The sequence below is a fragment of the Corvus hawaiiensis genome, chromosome 8 (genome assembly GCF_020740725.1).
Source record: "Corvus hawaiiensis isolate bCorHaw1 chromosome 8, bCorHaw1.pri.cur, whole genome shotgun sequence".
Taxonomy (NCBI): Eukaryota; Metazoa; Chordata; class Aves; order Passeriformes; family Corvidae; genus Corvus; species Corvus hawaiiensis.
This window is the reverse complement of record NC_063220.1, coordinates 6,571,527-6,583,169: the sequence shown is the minus strand read 5'-3', so window position 1 is coordinate 6,583,169 and position 11,643 is coordinate 6,571,527. Positions and strand designations below refer to the sequence as shown.

The following is an 11,643-nucleotide window of genomic DNA, read 5'->3' as shown; positions in this document are numbered from 1 at the left end:
CCTGTCCCACAGCTAAAACTTTGGGAAATCATCTCCCTGTTAAACTCCCACTTTTAGGGGGCTTTCACCCTGCCACCAATCTTGTTAGTAAGGGATGCTGTGTTACCTCTTCCCATTACAAACAGAACCTGGCACACACTGGGCAAATAGATCCCTTAAAATCAGACTCCTAGTCCTACTAACTTTTTATTGTTGTTGGGGTTTTTTTGATCCTAACATTGGAATCTCCCCAGTGTTGCTTCTATTCATTCCCTGCATGTCACACAGCAGACACTGTTTAGGCTGAAACAAACAAAAAACATCCCGCAAAGTTTCTCCCCTTTTTAGTATTCAGCTTCATTTAAACGTTGCATGGCCCTAAAACCTTTTTAAGCTGCTTACTTTTAAAGTATAAACATGTCAGTGTTTAGCCACGGAGGGTACTTTTCTGTCCTAAATCATCATCCATTTATCAGAGACTGATCTACATTACTAAATGCTGTAAAAACACATTATAAATACATTGCAATAATCCCCATGTAATAGCCACTGGTTTCCAGCACTGAATATATTGGTATTTGTTTAAATATTACACAATCAATGCCACACAGTTTCCAGGTTGGGCTGCACTCAGTGTGGTAGCCTTCTCGCATAATAACTCAATAACCAATACAGAGAAAACAGCTTCCTTTAGCAGACAGACTTATTCCTATCTCTCCTAAAATGGACTATCACAAAACAATCCAAAAAAATAATCCAAATTTTAATTCATTAATCCAGAAAAAGAGATGGGATTTATCATCATTTAACTTTACCAGCATGCCCAATGTTACACAAAAGGGTAACGTATCCCAAGTGAGCTGCAGCCAGAACTTGCACAATACTCCCATAAAAACAAATTAAAATAGGGAAATGAAATCCTGATCTTTACTCTCTATGGTTCCATAAAAAGTAACTTTAATAAGTGCAACTGGAGAGAGAACTGTCCTTAATGATACTTTTAGTTTACATCTAATTCCAATAGTTCTTTTAACTGCTAAACTATATTTAAAATATCCTTGAAAACCTTTACTAGGGGCTTGAGGTGGCTACTAATGAAAACTCCAAAGACAACTTCATGCTGGTGAAACTGGAAGCTGTTTAATCAAGCTGGGCTCTCATATTGTCAGTAGGACTGCAGCTGGTATCAGCTAACAAACATTATTCCTCTGAGGGTGGGAAATGGTGTGGCTCCCTTTTCAAACGGGCACAGGAACTGAGATTAGTTACCAGATGTGAATTACAGATGGTATTCAATAGGCAGTGTGGTGCTTTCTGAAACCTGCCTTCCTCCTGCCCTCATTCCTCACCTCTCACACACCGGGACAGTTACAAAATCTGTGAGCCATGGGGTGACACAGCTGATGGAATCTGCATAGAAACACATGTGGAAGTCCATGGACAGCTCATAACTGGCTGTGATTTCCCATCACCACCACACTGCATGGACACCTCTAAGAGAAGAACCCTTTCTGAGCTTTCTAAGCCCATAGACGTATTGACAAAGGACCTGTTCACAGAGCAAGTTGACTGCAAGGGAATCCCTGTGGAATTCAAGGCTCCAAGAAACTGGGTGAAATATTCAGAGTTCTTCTCCCAAGCCTGGACTGTTTTCCATGCCTCCTTTACCATCCAGAAAACCTGCTGTTGTCAGGGGACAGACTTTGCTGTTTTGCTGCTTCATGGGAGAGGAGAAAAACTTGTGGGAGCATTGAAAAAAATACTTCTGGGTGATGGGGGAGGATGCTCCAGTTTTCTGTCATTCTGGATGGGTTTTTGTTCTGTCAAGTATTAAGAGAAATATGTCACATGTTTTCCGTATCAAAATTTGCACAGTGTTTGTTCTCATGCTAAATGCTGTTCTGGCCTGCAGTGCCAAAGGTCTCCTGGTAATATTTAGACAGCCATGGCATCAGAGGAATAGTGCATTTAAAGGGATCACAGATACCATACTAAAAAGGACATACAGATTAGTACATTTAGGAATATGCCATTTTTTTTCACTAATTCTAAGCTTTGGACACTACCGAAGAGATTTCCCCTAATGGCTACCCTGCAAACATCTGGGATATTCATTTAGAGCTGTCCCTAAGGAAATGCCCCCCTCTGTGGTCTGAGAGCCTCAACACCGTGGAGTTTAGGAGTCACATGCTTTGCATAACACCAATTAATGTCACAAATCAAGAAATACTGCGGTAGTGCATTGTGGTGCTTTATTAGTGTTAGACATGCAATATTTATTTAATGAACAGAAATGAAAATATTAAGATAACATTTTAATCAAATTAAAAGATCTGAAGTTGCAATAATGGAACAAAAATAAAGTTTTTCATGCATTCTAAGTTTATAGTTCTCACAAGTGCATATAGTTATGATTCTGTACCATAATTTAAATGTAGACAAACTACCATTGATTGCACGAGACAAAATAAAACCCTTAAGTTATAAGTAATGTTCATATCTTTTACAGACTTCCTATATAACCTGGATCTTCAGCTTTTTATAATACATTGTAATACAAGACATCTGGAAGCTTCTAAGATGAATAGGAATGGCTCGGCCACTTGTAACATACAGTGGCTTCTTCAATGTAGAAATTATAAAAGATAAAGCAAATGCCCACCATGCTTTAGGAAACTGTGACCTTTTCAACAGAAACAAATCTCAAACCCCTTCATAAACAGATTAAAGTGCTACCTATTGCATATTAAATACTTCCAGTGACTGTATCGAAACTTTTAAGTTAGAAATCCCTGAAAATAGGGTTTCATATGAAAAGTGCTGACAGACCCTTAAATCTAGCATCATGAACACAGCAGTGCTATAATCCTTCAGCAAGTACTTCAAAGAAGGGGAAGTTAGTCAACATGCTCTAAATTCACCACTGTGAAAGCCCAGCTAACGCCTCTATCGTAACTACAACAGCAATGGTACATAAAGAGCAGAAAAGCATGAGCTCACTTTACATACTTGATGTAGGACAATAATCTTTCTTTAAAGCTGGAAGTGTAAATAAACCCCCAGTGCAGCAGTAAACACATTAAGACAGCAGTTCTGTTTGTTTTAAGATGCATCTAAGAAAGGGCATCCTGTACAGAAAGAAATGCAGGCTAGTATCTAATGAGCATGATTTTCATCAGGTCCCCAAATCACGAAACCTTTCTAAATACAAGGCAACATTTCCACAGCTGGAAAATTACAAATAGTTCTTGACACAGAGCCAACAGCAATAAATGTAGTTATGTATAATCTAGGCAGAATGCTACATTCATTAGGAGGTGGAAAACCAAGCTAAACGTAAAATACAGCAGCAAGAGGTAACATATATAAATATTAAATATCCTTCTTGAATGGCAGAAAGTTTCTATTTCTGACTTACAACTTACATTAAAGTATGGCCTTCATATTTGTCCTTTAAGTAAGCAGAATACACGGCTATGAGCAGAGCTGTTTCAAAGGATAATTTCAAAGTATAGTGCATGCATGGATGAACTCTTATGCTAATTTATGAGAGAAAATATCCAAATAGTATGGAGATGCTCAAAATTTTCATCTGTATATTTTAAAAGGCAGGAAAGACTGACCACAAGTGGCAAGATTTTATGGGTTTAAAATGATCTGCAAGAAAGTCTAGAATTTTATCCTACGGGAAAAACAGAACTTCCTTTGTTTTCAACATACAAATTACTCTGTATGAAAAGTTTTCATCTGAAAGCTGCATGGTTCAAAAAATACTTGTGGTGAAGATGCTTTTTAAAAATAATCTCAGAATATAGGAAATGCTAAAATTTTCTTTCTGATTAGAAAATGATGTGTATGTAATCTTTCACAAATTGCTCCAAAAGCAGCTTGTATCTTTACCTATAAACCCTATAAAAATATTTTCATAGTTGTTAATGTCCCATTCTGCCTCTCTCAGCAACATTACCTCTTCTTAAATTGCATTTGTTGTTCTTCCCTCTTTCTTGACAAACTGTTAGAAACAATAGGTGCTTTTATTCACTTAAAGATCAGATAAAGACTAGATAGCACATTCAAAGCTTCACTAAATTTCTTCACTAATGCACAAAAATTGATCTTTTCGCTACCTTTAATCTGCTTATCGTTCTCGGTATGCAAATATGTCAAATGATCTGCTTTTAGTCAATTATGCAGTTTGCTATTCTACATTTACATTCTAAAAGAAGTGATTTCAGAGGTGCTAAATATAGTAGAGTTTCATTTTAATAATTAAAAGTTGGCTTGCATGTGAGAAGTCATTGGAGCACATTCTCTGGTTAGTGCAGTGGTTAATCCTCACTGGTGTGTATGATTTAAGCACTGTGGATACTAGAGAAGGTCTCATACCAGTTAGCTGAAAATGAGTGTGGAATTCAAAACAATTGCAGAACATTTCCCCATTAACAACATGAGAAAACCGCTGGCTTTGGCCAAACATTTGAAAATGTTTAAGAACTTCTATGGAAATACTGAGTAACCGAAATACATCTTGGCGGAATTAGAAAATTAAAATCTAATTGAGTGCAAAACCCAACTTCCAACAGCAAACGTACCATAACCTGGTATATAACCTTTGGCACTTTGAATACATTACAACAAATTTACAGTCATTGAGATTTTAAGTGGGTCAAAAGAACATTCATGTGGTTTCTGAGGTACCAAACTTGATACAACTTGATACATTTGACAAAAGAGAGACTGCCTGGTGTGGGATGGATTTCTGCACTACAAAATACAAATGCAGAGCTCTACAACTGGGCAGGGCTGGGATCTCTCAGGATCCGTCCAGGCACAGGGATCTACACCCAGGGATCTCACTGGTGGGTTGGGAACTCTGGCAGCACACATTTTAGGGACAGTGCTAAATGGGGACGGGAGGTAGTTGCTAAATAAAAGAAGAAAATAAAGGAGGGAAAGCCAAAAAAAAGTAAATGAAATCTGAGAATATTTGTACAAAGAAGTTTTTTTTGTAACAAGAATAATTACGTGCTGTCCTACAAAACTAATGACATCAAAAGCAGTCAGATAAAACTTTTTCAACCCTTCCACATATTCAAGATATTACCAATTCCTGCAGTTTTTAAAATGAAAATATATTTAAATCTTTTACAACAACAAGAAAAAAACTGGAATTTAATTTCAAGCTTTTTGGTCACCTTGGCAGCAGCCATTTCATGGTGCTGTAAAAAAACCCAACAGATCAGGAGCAGAAAGAGAGGAAAAGACAGTCATCCTAAATCCAAATCTAAAATATTCTCTGTACATTTTTTAAATAACATTTTACTGTTTCACAGCCACAGAAAATCCAAGTAAGACTCTTATTAAGGAAATTAAAATTAAAATCTATTCATGTTAAAATTTTGAGGGTTCTCCTACAGTATTTTCCCATTATACCTTCATCACTATATTTTTCCAATTCATTGAATAACAGATACCTTTTTCATACATCATTTTACAAACAATTATTAAACGATCAGGAAGATATTTACTACATTCTTGGTTCATTTGCCTCAATGAAAACTGACTTTTAGAACTATTTACATGGAATACGGACATTTTTAATGAAAAGCCTAAGTACTCTATATGTGTTTAAGCAACATGGCCTATTTCTAAAGGCATAGACTTTGTTGTCATAAGATTTAAAAAGTTAAGACACATATATCATGTAAAACTCAACCTTAAACTGATTTATCGTGTCTATTTAAGTCAGCCTCTCCATTCCTTCTACATTTCCATCGCAGTAGACTTCGACTGAACAAAAGTATTCCTATCTTTATTCCATACTTGAGTTCTCCAGCTGTACCTCTGTGAACACTGTTCAAAGTACTTTTAACACATAAAAAGGCATGCAGTAATTCATACAAAAAGATCCTCAAAACAACCTTATGTCATGAGCTCACTACCAAAGTTCACTCATTAAACACAAAATTCAGCATTTAAGTGTAAAATAACTGGTTCCAGCATGTGCCATGACAGAAATGGCACGGGGTTTTTTTACATTGTTCTATAAAAAGCACATTGTATAGAATACAGCATTTACGCTGCAAGGATTGTGCATCCCTGTTTTCCTCTAATATGTGCAGAACTACATTCCATTGCAACAAACCACACTTAGGTTTAGTAGAGTACTACACTGGATTGAAAACAGTGGTCTTGATGGCATGCTGTAAGAAAAGAATCAATATATTTGCCTAATACCAATAATCATTCAAGAAAACATTCATAACAGCACAGGCTTCCCAGTTGAAACTACCACATGGTGAACACTAAGCTGTTATATAAACTGCATGGACATATTTAATATGTATTATTAACTCTATTTTAAGTATTCTGTACCTAAAGGTGTTTTCAAAAAGAAAAAAAAAAAAAAAGTTACTTAGGTAATCTAACAGAATACTACTTTTGGCAGCCCTGCTAGTGTTTTGATTAAAAAAACAAAAAGGAAAAAACCCACGCCATTGTCTCTCCTCCCCGTTTTCCTGGAATTTCTTAGGAGAAAAGGAATGAAGAGAAGTCAAAATATTAAAATGTGATCTCCTTCCACTAATGTATTCAGCAGAAAGTACACTCAAGTACCACTATCTCAGCTTTTGGAAAATTTGCCAGCTTTCCGAGAAGGTTCATATGGCACTCTGAGAATACTGGGGGTTTCCTCCATCACTCGTACCAGAAGATTGTCAATGTAATCCTCGAGCTCCCGAATGTGGGTGTCCTTCTTCTTGAGTTGCTCTTTGTGTTTCACCAGCTCCTGCAGAACCTCCTCATAAGTGAGGTTTCGGTATCCTGCAGTGGCATCGAAAGGATTTCCTTCCTGCAGGTTAAGCGTAGAAAAACACCAGATTTTATTAAGCAGTTCAGTGTTCCCAGAAAATTGATTGGCTATTGCTCTTCATGTTTCTCATGTGCATCTCTTGACATGAAAACCAATTTCTTTCAGCAACACCTCTGTTTGCTGCAGCACTTTTCTCTCCAACATCCCCACTGGAGCAGACAACTGGAGATGGGCTGCCCAGCTGGATGAACATTTCCCACACTGTCATCTCAGAAAAAAATCTTCTCAGTGAGATGGACACACAGTCAGTGTGTCACAGTCAGTGATCATACAAGCAGTAACCACAACAACAGCTGGCAGGTCCACTTTGGGAAACCAACCACCTTAACTATAGAAGAACAAGAGAAGTGCCCTAAGAACTCAACTCCTACTGCAACTTCTCTGAGTCTTTGCCTCTGGAGAGCATCACAGCAAAGGATTTACTCAGCTCTAAATGACATCAGCCCTCATTTGTCTTTCATATTCATATTTTTACTCACCAGTAGTTCTCCAGGCCTTGGCTTCTGAATCACATAATAAAACTTTCAATTTTAAATTTCAGGTGAAGGTAAAAGGTTGCCTCTTACTTGCACCAGAGCGCTTTAGGTAGAAATAAATGTGTACTTACAAAAGATCTTGCTTGCTTTATAGCAGGAGAGGCCCAGAATTAAGCAGTAGGGAAAACAAAATTGTGTCTGTAATGATTTCTGATGATTCAGTAAGTGCAGGTATTAGCTGAGATGGACAAATTAGTCATCTTAAAAATCGCAACATGTGATCCAAAACATATAAACCTGAATGTCTTCTTTTGTGTTAGTTTATAAAAGTATCAGCACTATTAGACATGTTAGGCAGGAGGCTTTATCTCATTCAGAAATGAAAACATTTAGAAGATATGGAACCTAAAAAATCCTGCACTTCTAAGAGGACACATCAGACAGCTTTTGTTTACAGCAGAAGCATGTCATTAAAAATGATAAAGTTTGCACAGCTAAGAAGCACACCACATAACAGTCATACTCATTCCCCTTCCATGCCCCATTCCTTTTCTTTCCCTACAGCTCCATACTTGCACACTGGCACATGTCCATCCATTAAAATATGCAGCTGGCCAAAGTTTTCAAATGAACCTCATTAAAAGTGATGGTGCCCTGCAAATAGGCTGAAGTGTGACAGATCAGCCTCTCCATCAATTATATTCTAACAGTAGCTCTCAAAAATATGTGCTTTTAAGGGTTTCTCTCTACATTTGTGACATTTAATGTCACATTTATGGACGTGTATTCGGTATTTTAAACTTACCAAGTCAAGGGACTGTAAGTAATCAATAACTCTCACTTTATTAAAATGGCTAACCTGATGAAATTTATAAATTGGTTAGTAATCAATTTTCAACAAATATAGGAGAGAAAATAACTTCACTTTGTGGTCATAAGTTTAGCACATTTTCTTCTACAAGAAGGAAGTAAAACTTTCTCTCTATGGTAGCAAATTTTGGTACACACTGGAAAAAATATCATTAACACTTACATGCCTGAAATATAGGGTTTGCCTAATATTCTGATTTGGCAAAGGAACAGGAATTAAGATGCAATAATGACTTTAATTATGCTATCAAGTTTACTGGAAAATTGTCTGTAATATATATGCTTTAAAGATGTTTTATCATACACATGCTCCATACACGTCTCGGGGTAGGGGGGAATAACTTATCACATTAATTATGCAAGAAAATTCTAGCTAAAGTATGCTAGTATTTAGAAATTAATATTGTTAAAATTAAGAAGATCTTCTAAGTTCAGTTTGGGCCAATAGGTGATATATGAATGTATAAAGAACACCTATGTCTTTAGATATCACAATTTAAGTGCCTAACAATAATCTTATAATGAATTATTAAGGAAAAAAAAAGATTCTAAGCAACAAGCCATGCAAAGAATGATTGTCTCAGCTACAAAACCCTGTTGGGGTACACACCGCCAGCCAGAGGAAACAACGTTAGATAAAATGAAGGCCTGGCAATCCCTGATCATCTCTTCATTGTTCTAATGAGGAATTCTGCTCTGGGAATATCATCTAAGCTACTTTCACATCTTTTGTCCTACTTACTTCATCTTCCTTTCAGTTCTTAATTAGGCCTTAAAGAGCTCACACTGCCCTTTCAACTGGCTACTGCTCCCATTTAAACACTGCTTTCAGAGACAGGTGTTGGCATCAGAGGAGAAGACATACAAACATAATTACTAAATAATATGCACAAGGAAGAAATATAATAACTTGGTGAGCGTTATTATTACAGAATCTAATAATAAATTACTTCAAACACCTTAGAAAGCAATCCTGAATATTTAAAAAAAATTCAAATGGTTTCATTCAAAACTATGATTGAGATATAGTTTCTTCCCCACCTAATTTGTATTTTGCATTAAATGAGCACCACATCATAATCCTACAACTGACATTTAGGGTAGCTGGTATTCCAAAAGAAAAATTATCAAGGATTTCTTTTATCACCTTTAAATCCTTTAAATAAAACAATTCACATCTTATTTCTTAAAAGAATTAAACCGATGCTTTTACCAGCAATAAATTACATGATTTGCAGTAGTACATTTGCAAGCACATAGAAACTGTAATTATGGTTACTTTACAAACAATGGCTGCTAAGTTAAATCAATTTTTTGATGTCTCTTTTTGTCAGAGATTAAGTAACTGCCTGGTAGAATTCAGTTTACTATCTGATCAAAGGCAGCCTTCAAATACTCTGACATCTCTCACCAGCTACTTACATTATAAAAACTTGGGCATTTACAATAACATCAAATGTTATTACAAGTCATTTACATAAACCAGCAGAAAACAAACAGTACAAAGTCATATTTGCTTGTGAAACTTGTTTTCTATATATTTTAGAGATTGAAAACAAACCCACTTTTAAAGATGTCATCTATTCACAGAAAAAATTCTAGTAAGACCACATTTTCCTTCAAACAAAGACACTGCCTAGGCAATCTGTGGATTAGTTTTTGCCTTTTCTTAGTACACAATTTATTCTCAGTGCTTTTAGAAACAAGAGCGTTTGGAATATTACCTTCTAGTATTTCTATTTTTTAGTGTTTTCAGCTGTTCATTTATTACGTGTATTATTAATCCTATCATATATGAGATCATAATTTCAATTTTGATCTGCTTTCTAAAGACTGTCCTCAAGTCTCTGATTATAGTAATGACTCCTGTTTGGTCAATTAATACATCACTGCCTAGTGCAGAGTTCCTCACCTGACCATTATGTCTCTAGAATCATCTAAACCACCCCCAAAATTCCAGGTTTTTGGGTTTTCTTACTTTTTGTGCAAAGAACTAAATTCCTTCTTCATCATACCACAGGTAAACTCCATACTGAGTGCAAAACTCTTCTTTATTTCCAAATATACATTAAGCCTGTGCTTTTCTATTTAGGTTTTCTGGATATGTCAAAAAAACCCCCAACATTTCCATATAAGAGGTTAAAAAAAGAACAAAAGCTTATAAGCTTACACAAATACCAATTAGTTGGCATTTACTGATGGCTTTCCATAACATTTCATAACTCACCGTTTTTTTCCTGAGATCCTCAATGCCAGAAGGATTCACATTAAAACTGTAGGAGAAAAAAACCAGACAAACAAGTATTAGCAGTGTACACTTATTTGACCAAAACATCTACTAGAAGACAGTACTGAATTAGGCATGCAGCTACAAAGTATTTAAGATGATTTATTTTCTTGATTTGTTAAACTTAGGAAAAGAAAATATTAGAAATTAAAGGAAATTTTAATATATTTTGTTCATAATTCTTTGTATTTTTCATATTCTTTTTGTCATAAAATTTGAATAACTAATTAAGAAATGCAAGAAAGGCTATTATGGATTGGGCTTCCTTATTTCTCCTCTTATCTCTAGACTTAGCTTGAGCTTCTAAGCATGAAGTGCTACTTTAAATGAAATATCCTAGAAACCAGTCCCTGGGATGAGATTGATAAAAACCAACAACCAAACCCTACAGACTAACAGGTATTCCCAGCTTTCATGGCAGCTCCTAAAGGACAAATTTCCTGTAGAAATTCCAGTGAGATCACCAGCTTAAGTCAGGACTAAAAAGCCATCTTCTGTCAGCTACATTTATTTTGTACTTAAAATTGAATAAATAATCTATTATTTAATAAACCTGGTGATTATTGTGCATATCCAAACAGCACAGCTCTTTGATGATGTTGTTGATACTGATAAAAACAGCCACTGTCTAAATGTCAGGCTTGAGAAACGGCCCACTGCTCTCTCAGCTTGGTGTAATTATTAGCAAGTATCTTCAAAAATCAGTGTTGCTGTGTTCTTAGGTACTTGCTACAGCAAGTTTGGAGAGAAAACATTCTCTGAAAATGTGTTCAGAGTTCAGATATGGCTCACAAATATTATTTACTTGGTAGCACCACGGCAGACACATTCTTCCACATCACAGAATCTACTGTTTTGTTAGACTGCATGTACTGGCTTTGAGGGTGATGTTTGACTGAGAGCTACAAAAATATATCTACACTTTTTTTTTTTTTTTTTTAAGATTTTTTAAAGCAGGGAAAGTATTTTGTGACTGTTTACCACTCTGTTATCTGAATTTATAAGTCATGTATTTCATGGTGTAAAAGTGGAAGGGAAAAAATTTATGAACTTAAAATATGTACAATATATAAAATACAAATGATGATATTTTTCTGTAAAGACTCTTTTTTTCATATTAAAGTTTATTTTTTACTTTTTTTTTTTTTTTATTCTGTACA

The 11,643-nt window shown here is 35.6% G+C and overlaps 1 protein-coding gene across 1 annotated transcript in view; it reads right to left on the bottom strand.

Moving 5' to 3' along the window:
- Nucleotides 1–2,206: 2,206 nt before the first annotated feature.
- Nucleotides 2,207–11,643, bottom strand: part of RAB11FIP2 (RAB11 family interacting protein 2) — a 32,276-nt gene continuing 22,839 nt past the window's right edge. Inside the window, exons 4-5 of the mRNA XM_048310801.1 lie at nt 10,424–10,469; nt 2,207–6,829 (exon numbers count right to left, since the gene is read on the bottom strand). Coding sequence (XP_048166758.1) covers nt 6,602–6,829; nt 10,424–10,469 — 274 coding nt within the window. The 3' untranslated portion in view covers nt 2,207–6,601. The remainder of the gene's footprint in view (nt 6,830–10,423; nt 10,470–11,643) is intronic.